This window comes from Schistocerca piceifrons, chromosome 1 (genome assembly GCF_021461385.2).
Source record: "Schistocerca piceifrons isolate TAMUIC-IGC-003096 chromosome 1, iqSchPice1.1, whole genome shotgun sequence".
NCBI classification, from domain to species: Eukaryota; Metazoa; Arthropoda; class Insecta; order Orthoptera; family Acrididae; genus Schistocerca; species Schistocerca piceifrons.
The window spans coordinates 1,075,036,735-1,075,064,311 of record NC_060138.1 but is presented as its reverse complement, the minus strand read 5'-3'; the positions used below and the strand labels follow the sequence as shown (position 1 = coordinate 1,075,064,311).

General features: G+C 40.7%; 1 protein-coding gene across 1 annotated transcript in view; it reads right to left on the bottom strand.

Annotated features, from left to right (window-relative positions):
• Window positions 1-27,577, bottom strand: part of LOC124777769 — a 268,850-nt gene that overhangs the window by 174,012 nt on the left and 67,261 nt on the right. Inside the window, exon 3 of the mRNA XM_047253279.1 lies at window positions 5,609-5,740. Within this exon, the coding sequence (XP_047109235.1) occupies window positions 5,609-5,740 (132 nt within the window). The remainder of the gene's footprint in view (window positions 1-5,608; window positions 5,741-27,577) is intronic.

The window sequence follows — 27,577 nt, the reverse complement described above, 5'->3', positions numbered from 1 at the left end:
AATGAAAGTGAAATACAGGCAGGCTGAACAACTCGCTAACAAATCCATGAGAACTTCATTGCCGGATTCCGTGACACAAGATAGAAAGGATCGATACGCTGACCTACTGGAAGGCAGGCAGATGGCGTTATAAAACACTTAAAGCAACACTGATGCATTGTAGATAAAGATGCATAATTCATGGAGACGTCTGTAGGAGTGGACGCACTTCAAATATTTTACCTGCGAAAGATAGTGCTCCAATAGTGCCCAAAACTGAAGATTATTTACATCGTGCACTTGGCTACGTGAAGCATCCACGCAAACATTGTAATGGTGAGATCTCTGAAAGTGACACTAGTGATAACATTCTTGGGCAGATAAATGGTACGACCTGAAATGGCTGTATACAACACGCTTTTGAAACGAATATATTTCTTTCAAAAAGTCGTAGAATAGGCCGAGATAGTGATGTAGGCATAAAGTTAGGTAGCTGCAGAAATACGTATCATGTGAACAACTACTCACTGACACATAATGCCAGACGAGATCCGTCAGTGAACCTTTAATAACTAACGGCTGTTCCATCATTTCCTTACTGCAGGGAAAGCCGAGTACCTATCGAAGAACTTTCAACAAGTGCAAGAATGAGAACAATCCGACGCTACTAGAGAGATTAGACAGGAAACGAAACAATGTGACACAACTTGAATTAGGACCAAAAAAATGCAGAAAAATGATGAATATTGGTACATCTGCTGTTAACACATAGAGGTGATGGACGACACACAGATCCTAAAGCTTAATTAACTTATAAACCGAAAAACCGAATCGATGCAGGAAGGCAAAAGAACAGGTGAATGGAGAGAGTGGCGAAGAATAACGGCAGGAACGAACATTTTCTTTCTTTTGATTAAATAACTCAGTATTATGCTCTTGGTATTAACATCAGAAAACATCCTTCAATTTTATTAAAGCTTTACTCCGCTTCTTTGCGTTATGAAATGATGGTTGATGGGAGACCGAAATTGTATTCCCAACTGGAACTCGCACCAAGGACTATGCGTCTACCAACTGAACCCTCCGGGCAAATATATTGTACAAGCTACTCGAACGACCGAACGGGCGGTCAGACATTAGTGCTGTGCCTAACGTGCAAACAGCTTAATAAGCACGTATGCACTGACGAGTTGACCTTTAACATTCTGTAATTATTAAACGCAACCAGTTCCGCAATGTGGGTTCATTTCCAGGTGTTTTGCTTAGAAGGAGAAATGTGATATATCACATATACCAACAAGGAGAACACGGCAACAGCCATTACCCGATTTCCCAGGAACTTTACTCAGTGGAAGAGGAGTCAAAATAAGCGAACACGTATATCTCGGCTTATTCGAAGATACTCGACTGTTTCTGAAAAAAAAGATACTCAAAGTTTTCGAGTTATTTTTGAGGTTCTCTACGTGTATTTCGCTTCGCGATATCTTCAGAAGAAAAGGCGGATTCTTAATTTTGCGTCCCGTGTTCGAAACCCGATCACTGTTTTTATTTATTTTATTTTATTTCATTTTCACAGTTTTCATTTATTTACCCTTGTCCACACAAGTTAACTACAAGCATATTTCTTATCAAATTAGGGCATACAACATCATATTAATTGTAAAATTACAACTGTATTTTACAACACATAAGTGTGTATGGTACGATGAATGGTTACAATATTTTTAAATTCTCGTATTTTGATATTTCTTTCTCGTATCAATTCATATATTCATTCTCATATTTTATTCATATGTTTATTCTCCAATAAAATTTGGTACATTCTCTTAGATGACAGCGACCGCAGACTCATTCGAAACACAGATGTTCGAACGCCACGAGCATCGTGCGTAGTCAGGTTTGCCACAACACTGTGGCACACTTCATATGAATCTCACACAGAAAGAAAAGTCGTTAACATTACCAAAGCTTCCGCGCGTTGGCAATACTTTCGCGTGAATCATGAATAAGGTTTACTTTTCCGAAAAAAAGCGCTTGCAATTCGATTATGAATCAAACATACTACAGGAATTTTACCGAAAACAATTTCAAATAATTTTCTGATTTTTTTTTTAAAAAATTCACCCATCTGACAAACAATTAGTAGACGATTAAGTCGAAAGCTATATCATTATACCTTGGAAAATATTCGTGTATTAACTTCTACAGAAATGGGTACATAAAAGAAAAACAAAACTGAGAGTAATAAACTGGTTTCGAACACGATGCGTAAAATAATAAAGCTGCGACGCTAACCACTGGTCTACCAATTCACCTGAGGAAATAGCGCGGTAAAAGCCAGATAAAGTACCTGAAAATACCTCGAAAATTGACGGGCCTTTTTTCCAGAAACGATCGATTATTTACGAATAACCCAAGACACATGTTCTCTTCCACTGAGCGAAGTTTCAGGAACATCGGTTGATGGCACTTACCGTTTTTTCCTCGCAAATGACCGTAAAATGAGATACGTCATGTGTTGATATACGTGTCATTGTGCTAGAACTGAATTTTAGTGCCGGTTGTTGAATGTAGGTTACACGCATTTTTTAATGCAAGAAATGTGAACGAAACCGGAAAGAAAGACTCGAGAGTTAACTGGAAGAAACTGTTGCCATTAGGGTGAATTTAAATATGATAGCATAAAATGACCATATAAAGACAGTTTTCACCCATGTGAAGATATGCAATTGTCCTATGGAAATTGTGCATTGTACGTGACAGCCCTACTGGATCCAGCAGCATACGAAATGTGTGCACAAATATTTTTTCCACAAATGTGAATTAATTACAAGAATAGCAGTAGGTCTGAACGTTACCCAGCCGTAATGGTATTGGTGATATTACAAAAATTGAATGCATGGAGATGTAACTAGTACAACAAAAATTCAGTAGACTTCAGAGTCGAAAGGGTATTTTTACTCTTCAGTCCTGAAGAAGGCAACCTGTCCTTATTGACGTATACCTTTTCCTCCAGTCTGTTGATTGATTTTGCTAATCCCAATTGAGTGCATAAATGCCTAAGTTAATAGTTTAATTATTAGAGTACTGAACTGAGAACCGTTAGCAAGACGGGAGGTTAATGCTCGCCGCGTCCGTGGTATCGTCGATAAAACCATACGTACCCTCTCTCCCTCCCCCACGTCGGCCTAAATGGCAAGCACTTCAGAGCTCAGCTTTCATTGAGCGGGTACAAGTTTGGAAAGCGGAGGTTCCTGAGCTTAGGAGTGGTGAGCGCCGCTAGTCTTATATACCATAAACCCTGGGATCCTGCAGGGACCACTCAGCTACGCAATGGTGGCGCGTCGTGTGTCACAGGGATCTTGCCTTAACAGCCCGGATCGCGAGGATGGTACAAAAGGTGTGTTGCCCGCCGATGAGATGCGTGGCTGTTGAGGTGGAACAGTCGTTAGCGAAAAGTCTTCCGGAAACCTGACGCGCCTCAGCTGTATAAGGTTTACCTATGCAAGCAGGGCCCCGCATGGATGGACTTTTGTTGCCCTAACTGCTCTTGGGACATTGATGAAGCCTACAATCAATTCAGACATTCCCAGTGGTTCGTCAAAGAGACGTCGCTTGGCTAGTTGACCTGAGATGTCAGCCAATACCCGAGGAAGCTGTAATAGTAACAGAGCACATCCTGTGGTTGATAATGTTTTCATTGCAGTTATGCATACGGAAGGTTCATTTAAAAAACTGCCGTCTTTCTACGTAAATGAAGCTCTAGAGATACTTGCAGTGCAACTTAAATCTAGCAAGATGCTGCATAACACTACAATCCGGATCAGGACAGAGATTCCCAACCAGTTAAATCCCGCCGGCCGGGATGGCTCAGCGGTTCTAGGCGCTACAGTCTGGAACCGCGCGAGAGCTACGGTCGCAGGTTCGAATCCTGGCTCGGGCATGGATGTGTGTGATGTCCTTAGGTTAGTTAGGTTTAAGTAGTTCTAAGTTCTAGGGGACTGATGACCTCAGACGTTAAGTCACATAGTGCTCAGAGCCATATGAACCACTTAAATCCCCAGTCACTTCGAGGATATGCCATCAATAGTGAGCTGCACATTGATTTAACCTGCCGTAAGATAGTTGTAACCTGTTATTTATTAAAAATCAAATTTAAAAAAAGACTTTAAGTTATACAGTTTAATACCGTCTTTTGCGGTTGTTTTAAAAGTCTTATTAAGATGAAGCATGTTTTTTAAAGCTTCACACGAATACACACAGAGCAGTAGCAGACGCACCTGCTACCACCAAAACAAAACAAAAGACGAACGTATCCATCAATATGAGAAAGTACACAAAATGACGAGATGGCAGTGGAGTTTCACAACAAAAAGACGTGAATGCATTTAGTGGTACTGAATGTGCTGGTGCTTAAATCTACCGCATATGTGTACAAGAACGTGAAGAATGACGTAAGAAACAGAAATACTATAAGCAGCTACAATAATTTAACATGTTGCCCTGTTGTGGAATATTGCTTTCCGGTGTGGGATCTGTATCAGGTGGGACTGGGGGATAATATTGAAAAAGTTCAAAGGAGTGCGCCTCGTTTTGTATTATCGCGAAGTAGGGGAGATAGTGCCACAGACATGATACGTGAATTGGAGAGGGAGTCATTAAAATAAAGGCGTTTTTCGTTGCGACGGAATCTTCTCATGAAATTTCAATCACCAGTTTTCTCCGCTGATTGCGAAAACATTCTGTTGGCAGCCACCTACATAGGGATAATTGATCATCACGATAAAATAAGAGAAATCACGGCTCGCACCGAAAAATTTAAGTGCTAGTTTTTCCCGCGCGACATTCGAGAGTGGAACGGTAGAGAGAAAGCATGAAGGTGGTTCATTGAACGCTCTGCCAGACACTAAATTGTGAATAGCAGATTAATCACGTAGATGTAGATGCTTATAGTAGCGCGTGAAAGCATGAGAACTGACCACGGTCCTTGGAAACAAAATTGTAAGACAAGCAATACTGTTACAGTGGCCATCGGAGATGCTTTAAAATAAAACGAAACTCGTTTGTTTTTAATAAGACTTCTATTACACTCGCAAAAGACCATATTAACCAATATAACTTGTATAACTGCGACAGTGTAAAAAGAGGCCAAAAGACAAAGACAACATGTAAAAAAAAAATAACGATGATGTAACTCCAGCGAAACACGTCTGGATAGAAAAGAGGAAAAAACTGTTTGCTGAATGCAGAACCTATCCAAAAACAACTTTACTATTAACCGTACGAGTAAAAGAACAGTCGTGTGGGAGCCTGTCGAGAGGACTTCTGGGAGAGGTGGGAGGCAGCCAGTATCTGGTGTAACGAGTAAGGGAAGACTCCAGACCAAACCGCGAGTCAGTGCCCCACAGTTAACTGTCGTGGACGAGAACATTAGAGAGGATACGTAAGCTCGGATTGGGCTGTGTTCCTTCCACAGCAACCACCCCAGCGTTTACAGTAAGCGATTTAAGAAAACCATGGAAAACCTAAATCTAGATGGCCAGATAGGAATGTGAACCGCCGTCTTCTCGAATGTCAATCGACCTTGCTTCGTAGTTAAGATTGGGTCTGAGGCGTGGTTGGTACTCACGGCTGAGACAGGTGTGTCGGCGGAACTGCAGGAATCCGGGCTCACAGCGGCACAGGCCGTGTATGCAGCTGCTGTTGGCCACCTTCAGTGAGCACTGCTCCCGCACCAGGCACTCGAAGCCCAGCAGCGTCGCTGAAACACGACACATACACAGGTAAATTAGATATAGATGTTGGGTTGGGTTGGGTTGTTTGGGGGAAGAGACCAAACAGCGAGGTCATCGGTCCCATCGGATTAGGGAAGGATGGGGAAGAAAGTCGGCCCAGCCCTTTCAAAGGAACCACCCTAGCATTTGCCTGGAGCGATTTAGGGAAATCACGGAAAACCTAGTTCAGGATGGTCGGACGCGGGATTGAACCGTCGTCCTCCCGAATGCGAGTCCAGTGTGCTACCACTGCGCCACCACGCTCGGTGATGCAGATGTAGATGTAGAAAGTGATACTCTGGGAGGGAGAGGGTCACATATACCAGCATGTATATGCATACTGTCATTGTGAAAAGTATTGGTCTGTAACTAGCAAGCACTTACAAAATTTCATTGGGAACTAAAGCAACCAAGGCGACAAGCAAATACTAAAAATAAGAATGGAAAATACGAATCTGATTGTTTCCGTCACAGTCGTTTGTCAGTCAAGTTGCATAAAGCCGAGTTTGTTATATTTCACAGATTCTGAGTGTGGCAATAGGACATTCTTTTTAGCATTATCATCATCATCTTCATCATTATCAACATCAACAATAACATTTTTATGGTGGTGAGTGCAGTATGCTCAGTTCAAAAAGGAATTCAAGATTATCCTCCCATCTCTTCTATAAGTGTCCAACATCTTTCCAACTATATTTCAATTCTTTTATCTTGGCGGTTCGCGTATGCCCGCCCAGACGCGGGAGATTACCGCGTTGCCAGTTGCACGCGCCAAGCAAACTTACGTTTAGGGGGGAGCGCGCAGTTTATGAAGTAAAGCCACCACGGCCGCATTAACCCTTTCGCTGCTACAGAGACGTGCTCCCCACATTCCGCGCTGTGAGCGATTTTGTCATCACTGCACTGCTCGCCTGTGCAGACACATGGTGTTCCGACTACTTTCACACACACTTATCATTCGATTTCACAAAAACTATTTGGCCCAAAAATTTGATTTTTACACATCTTCTTGACTGATACCTTCACCCCATAAATGACTTAATTTTGTTTCGATGTTCAACGCAGTTATTGTGAAGCATTAAATGTAGTAAACCACTGCACGAAATTTCGAAGAGATTGCAGAGGTAAAAGTCCATAGCGTATACTTTCCATATGGTCGATTTCAGTTGCCACTAGAAATTTCAAAAAAATTACATTCAAACGAATAAAATTCGTGAAGTAAGACACTTCGATATGGTTTTTAAATGAAGGAAATATTATGCACAGAACAAGGGTTGAACTCAGAACCCTTCGCTTAGTAGCCAAACACTTTAACCATTACGCCAACGCAGCTCATCGTTTAATGTGGTTCCTGGAGTTGTTTAAAATAGGACGCAAAATACCGACAAACACTGTTGGTATGACTATGAACTACTCACGTTTCGTCGAAGTACAATAGGAAATAAACAATTACCGCTGTTCTTTATTGCGAAAAAGCGGTTAGTGAGAATGATACAAACACCTTTCCTTGCTATCGCCTGAATTAGGAGGCTTATTGCTTGTTTGGTTTAATTAATTAATAGAATATGAGCCAAGTGGAATAAAGAATGCTTTTTTCAAAGTTTCTATAAAAGAAATTCTGCTATCAAGACATTGCTTTCGTTCAGTTACTTTATTTATGACTGAACGTTTCTAAAATTGAAGACACTCGTCCGTGCTCTGTACTGCAGTCGAGCTCTGGCAACGTCGTTCTCTGTTCATTGGCCGACTGTGTTTTGTGACGTCAGATGCGCAGAACGAACTTAAACTCGGCCGCTGTCATAAATGACTCGCACTTTAGTCGGTTTGTGGAGCGAAGCATTTTTGCAAGTGTTATGTCTTGCATTCATAAGACATACTCGTGCTAGTTGCATACTGTAATTGAACACGTCACCTAATGTTCTTATGGAAATGCAGATCCACATAGACATTGATCTTCCATAGGGATGAACACCTAATGCAGGACCAAAACCAATCCAAATAAGCTATCCCCTCACGATTCACAACCTGCCTTGATAGCTCTTACGTCTCCAGTTATGTTCATGGAAAAATCTAGATACAATTGGAGAATACAAGATATCAGCATTTACTGTAAATAGGAATGGAAAGTGGTCATAAATTGGAGTACTTGAAGCAAATAATGGATTCGAGGCTGTTATTATATTAATGGATACGCAATAACTCTGTCTGTAAATCTCGATTCCCACAAGAATCTGCTTCGAAAGGGTGGTTACATTGTATTTAGATTTGGTAGACTGGGAATTCTGCATCTAGCAAGAGAAAATCTGTTTGCAGAGTTTAAAACAGGTGGAATAACTACATTTGATCTAATTGATTTTCTATGCTTTAAACTTAAAATTCTATACGGAAATCCCACAAGATTGTGGGAAAGAGTTGCCAATGTACATTACATTAGTGCTTGTTCCATATATCATGAACACGCCGTATCCTAATGATGTGGAACGTGTCACTTTAACATAACTTTTCTTTACACACCCAAGAATGCTTGGAATACTTTAGCAGGAAATAGTAAGCAAAATTCAGATTCCCTAAAGCTTTCACCTGGAAGAGCTGCAAGAAGGAATGGAGCTAATCGTTAAAGAGCTGAGATAGATAATTTACAAGAAAGGTTAGGCATGTACTAGAACTCGGAAATATTCCTTCTTTGCATTACAGAAATACTTGTTGGAAAAACAATTAGATGATTCAGATGTACATTTAAATTATAAGGTACAAATTAAGCTGGATGTTATTAAAACTTCATCAAACAAACAAAATTCGTTTTCTCTTGCATGAGTATGAAACAATTAATACAGATTTTGTACGAGCGTATTTGTTTTCTTTTTATACTGGCAAATGTATATTTATTTTCTTACTTGTTTTATTGCCAAAAATTCTAATATAGCCTCCTACTTACGATAATCTACTTACGCACAGGTCTTTTCGATGGTGACGTTCAAAAGTAGCTACAAGTGGGCAGGAACAAGACACTGAAAGATAGTCGAAAGCGGGTAGCAGAAAGCACAGGAACCCTCGTTCCATAGCTGTATGAAAAATAGTTAAAACTAGCAACTCTCGTCTTATATTTTATGTGTGTATTGGTTTCACACGTTAAAATTACTGTTCAGTATATTGTGTGATAGCACAAGTCATTCAGTCATCGCCAACTATGTCTTAACCAGTAAGTTAGATAAGCAGTGCCAGTAAGTGAGCCATATGCGTCTTGTGCTGCCACAGAAGAAATCTTTACGTATTGTGATAAATCATATCGACCATTATAAGTGCTGTTTTATTTTGGTGCAAAGATCAAATTTTCGTTAGCGATCAGAGATTGAACTTTCCTCTGTGCGGAACCTTGCCCATCGTTATCTTTAACAGAAGTAAACTGTGGACTCGCCAAATTTATCTAAGTGTTTAGAAAGCTCTCATATCGTACTTGGTGCTTTTCATAGTCACACTTGTATATTACAAAAATACGCAGTTTTAATGATATACCATATTAAATTCCTCTACAATACACCTTATTTTTATTATGCTTCTTTGTGCTAAAGCATCTGAAAGTGTGACGCCAATGGATAAGCATGCTATAGATATTGGTATTATTCAGTAGCTGATTATTAGAATACAGTCCTGAAACATTTTGTAGAGGCATTGCACCATAGTTCCAATCAGTAAATGTTGTAGCCTCCCCCAAAGTTCGCATTTGTACACCAGTGGAGCACAATATCAGACAGACCCAAGATAAAAAGTAACAGATAAATTAGCTAGTCAATAACGCCCATTATATTTTTCTAGTGTAGAACATAATGCATTATCTTCTTTTCACATTAAAATGTTGTTTGTCCAGGTATTGAAAGTTCGTTTTTGTACTACCAGCAACATAGTCTCAAGTAGGGCTAGTAGAATCTGTAAACTATTACTACCTTGACTTCTTAGCATATTGTTTTAACCAAATAAGTTTTGAACTGTTACAGAAAAAAATTAAGACAATTTAGACATGGAAATAACATTTTGATTCTTAATTTGCGAGTCCACAGTCTTTTTTTATGAACCAAGTGCGGTAGAGAACAAATGGCCAACTCTAGCCTACAGACTGGTTGGCTGAGCCGTCTTAATGGTCGGTAAAGAGTAAAACTGGTGTGTGTGTGTGTGTGTGTGTGTGTGTGTGTGTGTGTGTGTGTGTGCGTGTGTATGTGTGTGTGTATGTTTTGCTGGCGAAACAGTGTGGGTTCTATGAATGATGATGGGTATGGTGTCTAAAAATGATGACAAAACCAGGTTTGTTCTGTGAATGCTGACAAAAGATATGCTTCTGTTGTGCAAAAGCTAATGAAGCTATCCAGTTCTGCCAACCCTGACGAGATGGCGACTATAGAAATATACGGACTCCAGCTGTTTCATTTTAATGGCCAGTACAAAACTGGACTCTGATTCGAGGAAAGGGGAGAGTAGTGGAAAGGGACAGTGACGATGGGAGAGGTACATGCTTTAGGAGAGGGGAGAAGGGTGAGGAAGGATGAGCAGGGAGGGGAGGGGGACCTGGAGTAAGTAAGGGGTGGGGCATGTTAGTGTCATGCATTTGCACCTGCCCCCATATGTAGCCAATCCAAATGACAATGTTCTGTTTGTACCCAGAATCGCCATTGGATTACTACCAAAGGCTTCGACATTTATTGGAAGAAGTTTGAAAGAAATGTGTTAATCTGATAACGAAACAGCATAGAAGACAGTACGACCAATTCTATTATTTTTAGCTCATTCAGATGACAATGACAGAGTTTATCCAAACAACTGTAGAGTATAGTCATCTTTAGATCCAGTATTTCAGCATTGGACATTTCATAACATTGGACCTCAAGAGGGTTGTAAATTACAACTGAATCTTGTAACAGCATGAGTAAAGCCATGGCGCCGTATGTTACATCAAAGAAAAGGAATTAACACGTAATTAAAGCAAAAGACGTTTACCTCTCATTTCACAAAATCCTGGAGTACCGCTTTGATTTTTGAATCGGACATAATAGAAGACGTCGAAGGAGTTCAGAGATGTAAGGTAACAGGTCAGTATAAATCATATGATACTGTATCACAAAATCATATTCTCTACAGTCAGAAATGATGGGAACCTTCTCCTAGACGACAGTCAGTCTACTGTCCCACATCAGTTATGTTTCACATTACCGCTTTGTGTCTCTGCTTTGGAGGGTATCGAATAAGCATATTTCTACAATACATGTTTGATCAATAAAAAGCTGACATCGTTCATAAATTCCTTCATGTTCAATCCCTCAAATGGTTCAAATGGCTCTGAGCACTATGGGACTCAACATCTTAGGTCATAAGTCCCCTAGAACTTAGAACTACTTAAACCTAACTAACCTAAGGACATCACACACACCCATGCCCGAGGCAGGATTCGAACCTGCGACCGTAGCAGCCCCGCGGTTCCGGACTGCAGCGCCAGAACCGCTAGACCACCGCAGCCGGCTTCAATCCCTCAGTGGAAATGTCATACCACCTGTTATGTCTGTAGCAAGTTATTCATATTCACTGAAATTATTCTGAAAAAAGAAAAACCTCTTCGTGGGGCACGCTCTGCCTCTCGCATTATCTGTGCAGCCGAAGCTACGTTGTTTTTACGTGTCGTTAAATTGAGTTAACGTCTCGATGAATTTTACTGTTATATAAAATGGAGGTATAAGATTTATCTTGATGACATAAAGTGTTTCACTAACCCTTTCAAAGATCTAATGCACACCACTGACTACAATTTCAAATGGTTCAAATGGCTCTAAGCACTATGGGACTTAACATCTGAGGTCATCAGTCCCTAGACTTAGAACTACTTAAACCTAATTAACCTAAGGACATCACACACATCCATTCCCGAGGCAGGATTCGAACCTGCGACCGTAGCAGCAGCGCGGTTCCGGGCTGAAGCACCTAGAACCGCTCGGCCACAATGGCCGGTGCAACTACAATTTACTGAAATCTTTTGCATGTAAGTTAAACATATTATATATAATTTTAATACTTTTAGCTTATTGACTCACTTCCTGTCATAATGGTTGAAATCCCGGAAAATTTTTTCATAGACAATTAGTTACAAGTGCAGCAATTATCAGTAAACACATGTACACGGTGGCAATAATGTATATGAGAATGTCAGTGGAGTGGTGAAACAGATTATGTAGTTAAAAAATTTGATATCTTGGAACACTAGTTTCTTTGCTTTTCTACAGTGACGGAAAAAAATTGCAGCACCAAAAAATAATTAATGTAAAGAAATTTTGGAAGTACCTTAGTCTGTATAACATTGCTAAGTGATTGATATTGCAAGTTCGTAGGTTAATGTAAGCACGAGACAAGTCACTGCAAACTTGAAATGCTGGTGCATTAATAACCGGTGTAATCGCCTGAATTTTTAATGCAAGAATGCAGACATGCAAGGATTGTGTTGTGCAGGGGCGTGGGGGGGGGGAGGAGGGGGGGGGGAGGGGGGGGGGGTTCAATGCCTGTTGCACAAGGTAGGTCAATACAGGGATGGTATGCGGATGACTCTAGAGTTGTCGTCCGATCATGTCTCATATGTGCACAGTTGGAGACAGATCTAATCATCAAGCAGGCAAGGCATCATGTCGACATTCTGTACGGCATATTGGGGTACAACAGCGGTAACTGAGAGAGAGTTATCCTGTTGGAAGACAGCTCCTGGAATGCTGTTCATGAATGGTAGCACAACAGATCCAATCACCAGACTGACTTAAAAATTTGCAGTCAGGATGCGTGGGATAACCACGAGAGTGCTCCCGCTGTCAAACGAAATCGCACCTCAGACCATAATACCAGATGTAGGTCCAGCGGCTCTAGCATGCAGACACGTTGGTAGCAGGCACTCAATTGGCCTCCTTCTACCCAACAAAAGACTATCACTGGCACTGAGGCAGAAGCAGCTTTCATCGGAAAACGTAACAACGTCGATGCGGCTCTAGAATAAGCTCTCGCTTCATACCACAGAAGTCGCAAATGGCGGTGGTTTGGGGTCAGTGGAATGCACGTTACAGGCCGTCTGGCTCGGAGATCGCCTTGAAGTAGCCGATTTGCAACAGTTCGTTGTGCCACTATGGTACAAACTGCCGCTCAAATTGTGCCAGAGCCAGAGGACGGTCTTCGTCTCTGTAGTGCGACGTGACCGTACGGAACTTGGTCTTGTTGCGACCGTACAATTTCGTTACCACCGCTGCCAGCAATCACGTACATTGGCTACATTTCTGCCAAATCTTTCTGCAGTATCGCAGAGGGAACATCCAGCTTCTTGTAGCTCTGTAAAAGGACTTCTTTCAAACTGAGTGAGATGCTCATAATAGCGTCTTTGTTGCTTTAAAGGCATTCTTGACCAACATCAAGTCACAACGTCCTAAGTCAAAGTCAACTAACTCTGACGGCCGTTACAGTGTGTATTTGAAGCAAACCTGATTTGCATCCTCTTAGTGGCGCCACTAGCGCCACCCATCTGCGACTGGCCCGAAACTGGAACACATATCATCTATCAGGTGTAGAAACGTTTGCCTACCAACTTTCGTATGTGTCGCTCAACTCCTTCTTGGTGCTGCGAATTTTTTTTCCGTTAATGGTTCAAATGGCTCTGAGCACTATGCGACTTAACTTCTAAGGTCATCAGTCGCCTAGAACTTAGAACTAATTAAACCTATCTAACCTAAGGACATCACACACATCCATGCCCGAGGCGGGATTCGAACCTGCGACCGTAGCGGTCGCTCGGTTCCAGACTGTAGCGCCTAGAACCGCACGGCCACTCCGGCCGACTTTCCGTTAATGTATAAGCTGTTTTAGTTCAGTATGCTTAATGTCAGAGGTACCGTCGGTTTGCGTCAGATATTTGAAAATAATCAAACATGTTGTCACCGAAAAATGATTTTCTGCCACATTTGAGGAAAAAAGCCATAGAAGAAAGATATACAAATGCCAGTCACCTTTACTACTGTAAGGAGACGAATGGTCCTTTAATAAAGTGGGAAAGACGAATCGGGAGTGGCATTTGCACGTCTCTTACCGCAATTGTCAGAATTACTTTCTGGAATTTGTTGTTCACGTAAAACACGTTACTGTTTCTGAATATTGCAGTAAACAGAATGAATGTAGTCACTCTATCCTGATTTCGTCTTTTCCTGTTAGTGATGGCGATCCTAATTCAGCGGCATTGTATTTACTAGGACTTAATTTCTTCATATCAATTTGGACATAAGTCAACCCACTAGTTTGAAATTTTCCTCTTCCTCTCGTCTCTGCAGCTGTGGAAAAGCACTTTTTCATGGCATGTCAACATGTCTTAGTGTTGATTGTGAGATTTTTCATTTATCTAGACGCCTTTAAAATTTATTGGGCACTTCCTTTTAATGTTACTCCTCTAGTTCATCGTAGCATTTCCATTGCATCGATTTCCTGTTCGTGTATCTGTTTTGATGCCCAAGACTTCAGTAACATACAGTTGCGTCGGTCTAGCCATTTTCTACGTTTTGCCTTTGATTTTTATGGGCGTTTTTACATCGCACAGACCCCCTAAAGTTACACGCCAGTTATTCCAATTAGAGGTTATTCTGCTTCAATTGAACGGTTATCTTCTTTCATAACTGATCCTAGTTGCTTAAAATTTTTAACTGTTGGAAGTGTGTCACTGAAGTTAAAAAATGATTCCAGTTCATTTGCAACTGTGAGAAATTAGTTGTTGGTAAAGCCCCTGCACACAGCTGCAACACCCACACTGCGTGACATTGACCGGAAAACACTCTGGTCGAACCGTTTACTGTTGTGAGCTGTCAGGGTGGAACGAAGTAAATTCGCAGTCGCGTTGGCGGAGACAGGTAACCAGCCGTCCCTGTCCAACCTGTATCTCGGCCAGCAAATTCCTCAGGCGTTCAGTCAGTGACATTTTACCACAACTTCCTCGACGTGTCGTTCAGAGGTGGGAGATGCATCGAAGGGTGTCAGGCCAACATTCGAGATCGTTACCAAGTAGCGTTGCAAGCGGTGGAACCGTTGTTCGACAAACTGAGACCAGTTTCGTCTACACGCCAGATTCGACGCGGAAGTACTGTTGTTATTTCTCAGTGCTACTTTCATTTTTTAACCTCCTTTGCATCACGCAATAAAATTAATTCTTCAGTAACGCATATAGCTGTTAATGAGAATATCAACACCACACGTCCGTAAACAATTTGGAAATTACTATAGTGACTTATCGCGCATGGTAATAGTCAACTCACGAAAGGTGAACGTAGGACAAAATGGTTTTATTGTTCTGGAGTTTCGGTTCGAAAACCTAAAAGTATTCAAGGTTTCCTAATTTTGGATGTGAAAGAATGGACATATCTGCAATCTTTCAGCAATTCTTGGTATCTTCACTCTTAACCGACACGGTTCCTGATGCGAATGACATCGAAACAAAGAGAAAATATAAAAAGAACAATCTACGAGCCGTACTCAATGTCTATACTGAGGTCGAAGTTGAGTGCGGCAGTGAGGTCATCTGGTCGCATATAGTAGATGTAGGTGAAACCAAATCAATTGTTGGATGTTTTTACTGGCCACACGATTCTGCTGCGGCTGTCTAGAGACATTCAAAGAAACTCTATGGTCAATATCTCGTAAATACCCAGATCATGCAATACTACTTGGAGGTGACTTTAACCCGACGAGTAATAGACATACATGTCAACGCATTCACTGCATGGGGTACAGACAGACAGTCATGCAAAATACTTTCGAACATGTTTCCTGAAAACTGTCTTGAGCAGCTACCTCGGCAGCCCACACGCAATAGAAATATCTCAGACCTCGTAGCTACAAATGGGCTGGACCTTATCGACAATGTCAGTATATAAAAGGGGATTAGCATCTAGGATTACGAAAGTTTATAAATCAATGAAGAGGCCCAGGAGAGTGTTTCTGCTAGACAGAGCAGATAAGCAGTTTTTAACATGTCATTTAGTTCCAGATGGGTGTAGAGGAACTTTACGCTTGAAGCATGCAGCTACCACCGTCACATCTTAGTAAAAGATCTGGCAGAGAACCCGAGGAAATTCTCGTCCTACGTAAAGTCACTAATCGGGTATAAGGCTTACATTCAGCCCCTTGTTGACTAGCCCGGTGTGGTAGTTGAAGATAGCAAACCGAAGCCGATGTTTTAAATTTCACGTTAAAGAAATCGTTCACCCAGGAGAATCGTACAAACGTACCATTATTTGACCATCGGACAGAATGCAGTATGGATGACACGGTAATAATCATACCTGGCATAGAGAAGCAACTGAAGGATTTGAAAGCAAATAAATCACCAGGTGAGGATGGAATCCCAGTTCGATTTTACAAAGAGTACTCTACAGCATTGGCCCCTTACCCAGCTTGCATTAATCGTAAATCTCTCGCCCATTACAAAGTCCCAAGTGACTGGAAAAAAGCGCAGGTGACTCCTGTATGTAACAAGGGCAAAGAACGGACTCGCAAAATTACAGACCAATGTCCCTAACTTCGGTTTGCTGCAGAATCCTTCAACATGTTTTCAGTTCGAATATAATAAATTTTCTTGAGACTGAGAAGCTTATATCCACGAATCAGCATGGTTTTAGAAAGCATCTCTAGTGCGAAACTCAGGTTGACCTTTTCTCACATGATATACTGCGAAGTATGGATGAAGGGCAACAGGCAGATTCCATATTTCCAGATTTCTGGAAAGCATTTGACACAGTGTCCATTGCAGACTGTTAACGAAGGTACAAGCATGTGGAATAGTTTCAAAGTTTTAGTCATTTAAGTATCTGGGCGTAACACTGCAAAGCGATATGTGGTAGAACGAGCGTTTGAGAACTGTGGTAAAGAAGGCGAATGATCGTCTTCAGTTTATTGGGAGAATTTTAGGAACGAGTGGTTCACCTGTAAAGGAGACCGCATATAGGACGCTGTTGCGACCTTTTCTTGAGCGTTGCTCGAGTGTTTGGGATCAGTACCAGGTCGCACTGAAGGAAGACATCGACGCAATTCAGAAGTGGGCTGCTAGATTTGTTACCGGTAGGTTCGAACAGTACGAAAGCGTTCGGAGATGCTTCTGGAACTCAAATAAGAATTCCTGCAGAGAAAGCGACGTTCTTTTCGAGATTTTTGATACCAACGTTTCCCTTAGTACAGATTATAATTTATTGAGGTCCCGAGCGTGTTATGGCCGGTTGGTGTTATGTCCTTTTTTTGCGAGCTTCGTAAGCGTAGCTTCCGGTGGATGGGAATGAAATGCACTGTAGGAATTTACCTAGAGTCGATTAGGTCGGTTGGAAGAATGGGATACACTATAGCCTCGATTCCAGGCCACCATTTGCTAAAGAAAAACGAAGCCTTATTCATGGTTATTATTATTGCTCCAGGTTGGTGGAATCTATTTAGGTAGCGAATAGTCATATTTTATTGTTTTGATTGCTGATATTGTATCACTCAGCTAGATATAATCTGTTAATGGAGTATTTTTTGTACATTAAATATTAATGCGGTTATGATACATTGTTTGTAAAAAAAAAATACCCTGAGTGTTGATATGGGTTATGCGTTGCCGCGCAGACCATATCACCAACACTGGTATAGCCAGGTGAGCCACATAACAAAAACGTTAATAAAAATTCAAAATGAATACAATAGTATGGTTTCTTGCTTGTAGATTCCAATAATGACAAATATAAAGAGTGGCTTCAGAGCCACAGGTTTATACTCCTTCAACCCTCAACCATCCCTGGCTTCAGAGCCACGGGTATATACTCCTCAGCCTTTCAACCATCTCAAAAGAGGCATAATCACCTAGCGTCCCAACGGATCAACGTCATGAACACGAGACCTCTATACTTAACCTATATTTAGACAACCCACAGCCAGGGGTTTCAGTTCCTTCAAGCACTTCTTGCCACCAAGCAGCCACCCAAACGTCGTCGACCAGTTTCAACCTCTTCAACAGTCTCCGGAAGTAGCTGCAACTTTTCATTTGTGAGCAATGTTTCAGATGAAGAACCTACAAATTTGATTACTCAAGATCAGTCCACAAGACATCTACAATTAGTACATAATTCTCCATGAAGGTAGTCAGTTCAAAGTTCATTTATTGACTTCTTCCCCACATCTATGAGGGTGAAAAAAATAAACAAGGAGCAAAGGAAAACCAGCTATCAACTCACGTGGGATGCACTTGGAGAAACAGTTGTTTCCATAAGTCAACACCGTCGGCCAATATCAGCAAGGAAAAGAATTCTCAACGTGCAGAGCCTAAAACGAGAAAAAAAAGCTGCCAACCCAAATTGGTTGTTACTGATCAATTTGTAAGGAAAATAAGGCCAAGGACATAAAACCGTGCGTAATGTGTGCTAATTATGATGACGAGGTATGTGTGGGTTTGTCGAAAGAAGATCATGAAATTTTTTTTGTCCCATCTGTGCAAATTAATGTTTGATTTGTTTACTACAATTTGAAATTGTTAATAATGTGTATTGACCCATAAAAATTAAAATTTGATTTTCTACCACAATTTAAAATTAATAATTTTATATTATAAAACTAAGTTCATTGCTTTTGTTCATACATATATTTTTTGATCGCATTTTCGATCCATGTGTAAATATATTAAGTTTCTGAAATACAAAACAATTGAGACACAAAGTATACACATATTGGTATTGTGGCCCAAATGTAGACTTCTGGAAAACAGCAATTTTACCAGATGTAAAATTCGGACATACGATAACGAGTACTTTTTTACAGATAGACAATGACGCAGATAACAAATGAGTACAGATTTTTAAGAAATTTACCCACAATGGCGGCTTTAAAATTCCTCAAACGTTAAGTGGGCCTTAACACCTTTAAGTACCTTATATAACGTTCATATTTCTCTGATGATCCATCAGGTAACTAAACTTTTTTCTTAGCTTGACAATACAATGAGACAGACACGATCTCCATGTCTACGATAAACGCTGAGGCACCAGTCACTCGTCCTGTGCTATCTAACGTAGCTGGCATTGCATAAGAAGGTATTCACTTTTAGCCTCATTATGAGTTTGCGTGTCAAATTGCTTTTGAATGTTCAGGCAATTAGCATTAGAAGTAACCAACACTAAAGACTAATAGAAGACAATCCCTATCTCTCTCTTTTTCTGTGCCTCGCTAAGAACTTTTCGAATCCATGCTACGCAGAATCGCAGCTGTAAGTGTTCCAAATGTGGACCAACATACTATTGAGTAGGTGGTCATATTGATTTGCCTCACCAAGGTATGTTCTTCAGAAAACGTCATAGGTTGCATCAGTGGGTAGTTTCATAAGGAGTGTTGGGACAGCTTTTGTTGGTGTTGAGGTAAAAGCTTTCTCAGAATCTATGAGCCCTTGGCCAAGAAATTTTTTATTCTCATTGATACGTTTTATAATTTTTTCTAGACCTTACTGGTGATCAGTTCTTTTATACCAACGTCTAAAGCCACCTTGTTACCTAACCTTGTTAAAAATCAACTTTTTTTTCTATACGGTTGGTGATAAATTTAGTGACTACCACGTGTATTATGGAGTGAAATCCAATATATCACAGGTTTTTTGTGTTTTGTCATTCTATTTTCTTGCAAAGTGGAATAATAGGAGAAGTATTAGGTGCATGAGGAATTGTCGTCCTCCACGAACACTATGCAAATTATTTTGCAAATTACTTTTGTTCACTTTTCTTCTAGATATAATTTCCTTTTATACACCTTTGTCTCTGGGCACCAATCGTTTCGCCTTACCTCAAATTGGTTTATAAACCTTACCTTCTATTAATTCCAGTTATCATCACTCTCATTATTATCTATTTTATTGTTTCATTTCTTGAACTATACAAACATTTAAAGAAATGTTGGAAGTATTGTACTTTTTCCTCCATGATTAATTATTGTATTAATTATTTTGAGACTTGCCATATTAACTGACTGAATGTGATACCTATGGAAACATCACTATGGTTTTTTCAGTCTTGAGCTGTGTAATTCGTCCTTGATATATAGTGATATTTGGTCAAACAGGGATAATACGTTTCCACCGAGTGAGGAACTCGCGGAAAATAAATAAATAAATATATATATATATATATATATATATATATATATATATATATATATATATATATATATATATATATATATATATATATATATATCAGATTCAAGTAGTCATTCCATAACGCTTATTAACTTTTTGTTTCAATGAGTAAAACCGATCTCTGCAATTTGGTGCTTCACTTGTCGTCTCTTCTTAAACACCGAGAAATTTTTTAGCAGACAGATATATTGCATTTCGATACCATAACATGCTAACTAAATGATGACTGTTTATTATTTTTTATTATATCATTAATGGATCAAATTGTAATTTTTTGCGAGAAGAATTAGCTGCATAACCGCCGTTCTGGCCATCTCACTGAGATAATTATCATTTATATTTATTACACAGAATCCATCTGTTTCATTTTAACGACGTCCAATCTATCAGCGCGAGTAGAGATTAGTGTACTCATAATTTTGAAAATTAATGGTCGTAAAATTTTCATCCAAGCAATTTAATTCTAAAATAAATATTTCGTGCTCACATTTTTATGACGCAGAGAGAGAGAGAGAGAGAGAGAGAGAGAGAGAGAGAGGGGGGGGGGGGGAGAGAGCCAGACAGACAGACACAGAAACAAGAGTATTTGTATTACTGAGAAAAGCTCAGTTCACGTTTTCTTTCTCACCGATGTAACGGCCGTTTTTATGTGATCTAAACCGCTATTCCCTACTGAATCAATCCGACATTGGACATTGTTTAAGCTAAAAAAAAAAATTTGTAATTCCTTCTTTACACAGATCGCATACACTATTTGACACTTGCTAAAGAACACAGACATCAACAGGGATAATCACAGGCAATGATGGACGACAGAAAAAATAATACACACGTAATAGAGGTTGAGTAGTAGATTTATATCGAGAAATGTGTAAGTAGGCTGTTTGCGTTTTTATGTTGGTAACGCCACGTAGCGCTCTGTATGAAAATCACTGACTGTGCTGTGTGCAGTCTGTGGCTAATTGGACTCATTGTTAGAATATTCTCTTGCGTAGTGTTGGGCAGTTGGATGTGAACAGCACGTAACGTTCTGCAGATGGAGGTGAGCCGCCAGCATTGGTGGATGTGGGGAAAGAGATGCCAGAGTTTTGAGAGCGGACGATATGGATGTGTGTTCGTCAGAAAAAGGAATTTTGTAAGACTGGATGTCATGAACTGATATATATATATTATGACTTCCGAACACTGTTAAGGTAAATACATTGTTTGTTCTCTATCAAAATCTTTCATTTGCTAACTATGCCTATCAGTAGTTAGTGCCTTCAGTAGTTAGAATCTTTTATTTGGCTGGCAGTATTGGCACTCGCTGTATTGCAGTAGTTCGAGTAACGAAGATTTTTGTGAGGTAAGTGATTCATGAAAGGTAAAGGTTATTGTTAGTCAGGGCCATTATTTTGTGGGGATTATTGAAAGTCAGATTGCGTTGCGCTAAAAATATTGTGTGTCAGTTTAGTGATGATCAGAATAAGTAAAGAGAGAAATGTCTGAGTACGTTCAGGTTTGCTCAACTGTTTGAAAATCAAGTAACGTAAGAGGTTTACTAGCACAGTCATTCATAAGTTTTCTAAATGGACGCTACAAATGGTACGGATTTCACCACATAGGAAAGGAGGATGACAGACATAAATAACGTTCGTGTCTGACACAGGTCAGACTCCCAACATAAAGGTCGGTATCGGGTTCTCAGTAACGAATATGACTAATGCACATTTTGCACCTGTTAATCTGTCTATCAAAGCGTCCCTCGGGGAAGGGGGAGGGGATTCGTCCAAATCCTCTCGCAAGGCGGTTTTCATTTCGTGCACGGTTCGGGCAAGGGGCGTTAAACGCATCTGCAACAGCAGCCCAGGCATGCTCTATAGGGTTTACGTCCAGCGGGTATGCAGGCCACTCCACAGTCCAACATTTTTGCTTTCCAATGAGTCTGACTCTGCAGTGGTCCTGTGTGGGCAGGCATTGTCGTCCATAAGTGGAAAGTCGAGTCCTGCCGCACCCGTAAACGGATGGACGTGATCGACAATAATCTCCCTGTAATACCGCTGTGTTGTAACGGTAGCTCGCGCAGAGATATGCAGCGGTGTTTGCATATTTTTGCATAGCATTTACACCTTTAGCGGCCCTTTTTAACCGTGAGACAACACGTTTTGACTCATACCCATTACTGTTGCCACAGTAGTAACACTTTGATGTGATTCGAGCCTTCCAATTGCTCTTCAATGATCGTAAATTGTCAAATGATGTCTTGCAGTACCACACGGAATGTCGCGCTAGTCGGTTCCACAACAACCTTCGTCAAACGCCATATTGCATGAACTGTTCAATGCACAAAAAACGTTCGGGCCCAGCCTTCACTGTAGTTAACACATACTGCCCTCTACATGTCATTTTACTGTCGTTGTTCTGGTGTTTCGTAGCAATTGTCGGTTGTTCCGTAGCAACTGACAATTGTTCCTTAGCAGGTGTTAGCTGTTCCCTAGCAATTGTCAAGCAATGTATAAGCGACGTTAGACTATCCATCTATATTCCGTAAGCCAACGTATGGTGTATAGCGAAGGGTGATACTGGTAGTGCTCTCCCCTTCCCCCCCCCCCCCCCCCTCACTGCTTTCCACCACTTGTCGGTAAATCCCCACTGGAGCTACAGTTTGTCAGATTTTACCGTGGTCATTTAGAGGAACCCAAGAGGGAGGAATTAATATGTTTCCCGAACATTCCTGGAACGTCCGCACTCAAAATTTCAAAGATAAACATCTCCCTGACTGAATGCCTCTGTTGTAGTGAATTTCCTTAAGATTCTTTCAGTGAATCTCAGCTTGAAACCTGCTTTCCTTGTTGAAGAATGAGATTTTCACTCTGCAGCGGAGTGTGCGCTGATATGAAACTTCCTGGCAGATTAAAACTGTGTGCCCGACCGAGACTCGAACTCGGGAACTTTGCCTTTCGCGGGCAAGTGCTCTACCAACTGAGCTACCGAAGCACGACTCACGCCCGGTACTCACAGCTTTACTTCTGCCAGTATCTCGTCTCCTACCTTCCAAACTTTACAGAAGCTCTTCTGTGAAGAGCTTCTGTAAAGTTTGGAAGGTAGGAGACGAGATACTGGCAGAAGTAAAGCTGTGAGTACCGGGCGTGAGTCGTGCTTCGGTAGCTCAGTTGGTAGAGCACTTGCCCGCGAAAGGCAAAGTTCCCGAGTTCGAGTCTCGGTCGGGCACACAGTTTTAATCTGCCAGGAAGTTTCATATCAGCGCACACTCCGCTGCAGAGTGAAAATCTCATTCTGGAAACATCCCCCAGGCTGTGGCTAAGCCATGTCTCCGCTATATCCTTTCTTTCAGGAGTGCTAGTTCTGCTAGGTTCGCAGAAGAGCTTCTGTAAAGTTTGGAAGGTAGGAGACGAGATACTGGCAGAAGTAAAGCTGTGAGTACCGGGCGTGAGTCGTGCTTCGGTAGCTCAGTTGGTAGTGCTTTCCTTGTTGTTGATGTCCTCTGTCCGAAGACTGGTTTGATGCAGCCCTCCGTGCTACTCAATCCTGTGCAAGCCTATTCAACTCCGGATAACTACTGCAACTTACATCCTTCTGAATCTCTTCATCTCTTGGTCTTCCTCTAATATTTTCACCCCCGCACTTCCATCCAATACTAAGTTGGTGACCTCTTGCTGTCTTAGAATATGTTCTACCAACCGGTCCCTTCTTCTAGATTGGTTGTGCCACAATTTTTTCCCCAATCCTGTTCAGTATCTCCTCATTAGTTATGTGATCTACCCATCCAATCTTCAGCGTTGTTCTGAGCCACCACACTTCAAAAGCTTGTATTCTTTACTTATCTAGACTGTCTATCATTCATGTTTCACTTCCAAACGTGGCTACACTCCACAGAAATACTTTCAGAAAAGACTTCCTAACACTTAAATCTATAATCGGTATAAACGAATTTCTCTTTTTCAGAAACGCTTTCCTTGTCATTGGCGGTCTACATTTTATATCCTGTCTACTTTTTCCATCATCTGTTATTTTACTGCCCAAATAGCAAAACTCACCTACTACTTTAAATGTCTCGTTTCCTATGCTAATGCCCTCAGCTTCACCTGATTTAATTCGACTACATTTATTTGTCTTTGGTCCGTTTTTCTTGAGGTTCATCTTATAGACACTATCCATTCCGTTCAACTGCTCTTCCAAGTCCTTTGCTTTCTTTGACAGAATTATAATGTCATCGCCAAACCACAATATTTCTCTGGTTTCCTTTACTGCTTGCTCAATGTACAGATATAATAACACCGAGGATTGGCTACAACCCTGTCTCACTCCCTTCTCAACATCTCCTTTCTTTTCAGGCTCCGACTCTTGTAACTGCCATCTGGTTTCTGTACAAAATTGTAAACAGCCTTTCAGTCGCTGTATTTAACCCCTGCTACTATTAGAATTTGAAAGAGAGTATTCCATTCAACACTGTCAAAAGTTTTCTTTAAATCTACAACTGCTATAACCGTAGGTTTGCATTTTCGTAGCTTATCTTCTAAGATAATTCGCAGGGTCAGTATTGCCTCGCGTGTTCGTACATATCTCCGAAATCCAAATTGATCTTCCCCGAGGTCGGCTTCTACAAGTTTTACCATTTTTTTTGTAAAGCATTCGTGTTAGCAATTTGCATCCATGACTTATTAAACTGATGCTTGGGTAACACACCTGTCAGCACCAGCTTACTTTAGAATTGGAATAATTATATTCTTCCTGAAGTGTGAGGCTATCTCGCCTGTCTCATACATCTTGCACACCAGATGGAAGAGTTTTGCCATGGCTGGTTCTCCCAAGGCTATCAGTAGATCTAACGGAATGTCGTCTACTCCCAGGGCCTTGTTTCAACTTAGGTATTTCAATGTTCTGTCAAATTCTTCTCGCAATAAATTTAATTCAATAAATCCTGAGTACATAATAATTTCCAATAGGCCTTGTCGTTTTACCTATTTGATCCTCAGGTATCTTCACTATTTCATCTCTCAAAGCTACGCATTTCTTCTTCCACTGTATTCCCTTCCTCTGTTCTAGTAAACTGTTTCCTAACGCTCCATCTGAAACTCTCAACAACCTCTGGTTGTTTCAGTTTATCTAGGTCCCATCTCCTTAATTTCCTACCTTTCTGCAATTTCTTTAATTTTAATCTACAGTTCATAACGACTAAATTGTGTTCAGAGTCCACATCTACCGCTGGAAATGTCTTACAATTTGAAATAATGTAATCAATCTGAAACATCCCAGTGTCTCAAAGTCTCTTCCATGTATATAACTTTCTTTCATCATCCCTAAACCAAGTGTTATCAATGATTAAATTATGCTCTGTGCAAAATTCTACCACGTGGTTTCCTCTTTTATTCCTTTCCCCTAGTCCATATTCACCTACTACTTTTCCTTATCTTCCTTTTCCTACTGTCGAATTCCAGTCCCCCATGACTATTAAATTTACGACTTCCACATCGCTGGCAACGGGTTACACACAATGCTGGTGACTACTTTGAAGGTCAGTAAAACTTTGAAACATGTATCTATTTTGTGCGAGCTGTAAATAAATAGTTGCCACTGTTATGCCGGAGCCAAGGTAGCCCCTGAGGGCCAGCAACCCATATTACACCACAGAGGACGAGGTTGTCCATGTCCAAGGCGTACCAAAAGCACCATAATAAACACTGGCTATTTACGTACAAGATAATGGAAACAAATATTCTCAGCACTGCTTCCTGCAGGGGGAGCTCGAGCCATGGCCTGCAGGAAGTACCACCACGCCAAAACCTGATTTGCTGGAGACAGCTATTTAGGGGCTAAAACCAGCCCCAAAGTTAAGTCACTCCGGATACCGACCTCATGTACTTCAATTGCTGAAGATTACGTTTTTGTCTCAGAATTGGACTTTTACTAGTGTGTATGTGTTACCACGAACCTTTGTGGAAAATTAGAAGTGAACTTTTGTTTGCCTCAATTAGGAGACTTTTACTGGCATCGTTATTGTTACCTTTTGTTTGTTGTTCAGTCATCAACCTTGTGAACCTACATCAATAAAAGTTGTGTTTGTGAAAAATTGCGAACTGTCAGTCAGAAATGCCACTATTAAAGACCCAACCCTCGTATATTGGAAGCTGGTTCATGCTTAGGACACTTGTATAATGTAAAAGATGCAGGGAAGTCCTTCCGCAACGGAAGTGGCTTGGCGCCATGTAAAAGATGGTTTTGGCGGTCGAACTGGGCGGCTCCTTGGTGGGAACGGTACGCAGTCAGTGACTGGCTGTTGCACGGTACTCATCAAGGGTGCCAAGGCAGGCATTTGGAAGTCGTTTTCCAAGGAATTTTCCCTCGGATGTGGATTTGGCTGTTGCATGGTACTCTCGGCAATCGGGAATGGCTCTAACGCGTTAAAAATCCATCACCAAGAAGAAAATTGTAAAGATCATTCAAACATCAAGGGCCGTGAGAACATTTAGCCGCCACGTCGCTTGCCACCACTACTTCGCCACTGCTCCATCAGCTTCATGCATATAGATATATATCAGAGCATGGACCAGTTAATTTGTGTGTTTTCAATAATAATCCAAGTGCTATAAACCCGTGTTTAGAAAAAATGGTTCAAATGGCTCTGAGCTCTATGGGACTTAACATCTGAGGTCATCAGTCCCCTAGACCTTAGAACTACTTAAACCTAACTAACCTAAGGACATCACACACATCCATGCCCGAGGCAGGATTCGAACCTGCGACCGTAGCGGTCGCGCGGTTCCATACTGAAGCGCCTGGAACCGCTCGGCCACACTGGCGGGCCCTGTGTTTAGAACAGTATCTTTTATCCTAATCATGAACCTATGCAGGATCTTCTCCTAAGTGTTCACGAAACCGAGTATCCTGTTTTAAACAAACTAGTAATTTTTTTCTGTTTGTTAAATGTGCTAAAACCCAGTGCCACACTGTGTAAATGTTGCTGTCTAAAATACCTGCTTCACGAGTGATGAAAAAGGCATATAAGTTTAAACTTATTTGAAACGTAATTTATCCTTGATTGCTATCATGGACAATTTTTTTGAGGTTAATCGAGCCCAGTGTTGTGTAATTTGCTTTGAAGGATGTTAACTATTCCAAGTGAGGCTAGGAATTGAATTTAGTTGAACTGAATTTTGTTACTGAAGTAATCAAAGAGTTTGGCTAGTGTGACAGTATCAGTTTATGGGTCACCACCATGTTCTTCTCATAGTAGAAAGATAATTGGAATATTATTGCTACTAAAGAAATCTGATACATTTTTATAAACGGGAATATAAACAGTGTAATTGTAGTATTATTTAATTTTATTTGTGGTATTTATATGTCAATCAAGTCAGAAGCCCTTCCATGTCCAATTTTAATTCAGTGCTTCCTGCAGTAACATCTCAGTGCTGAGTCACGTAATGATCGTGATTGTAACTGTTATTATTATCAGTTGGGTATAATTTTCCTTTCTATGATCACTGGTTTGTGCATTAATGGCAACTACTGCTACCCACGACTTAGATCGCCCTATATTCGTGTATATCCAGTGTGCTATTCAAAGGGAATCTTAATTAAAGTCACTCCAACAACTAATATTCAATTTTCTTAAACATAATATTTCAAATTAATG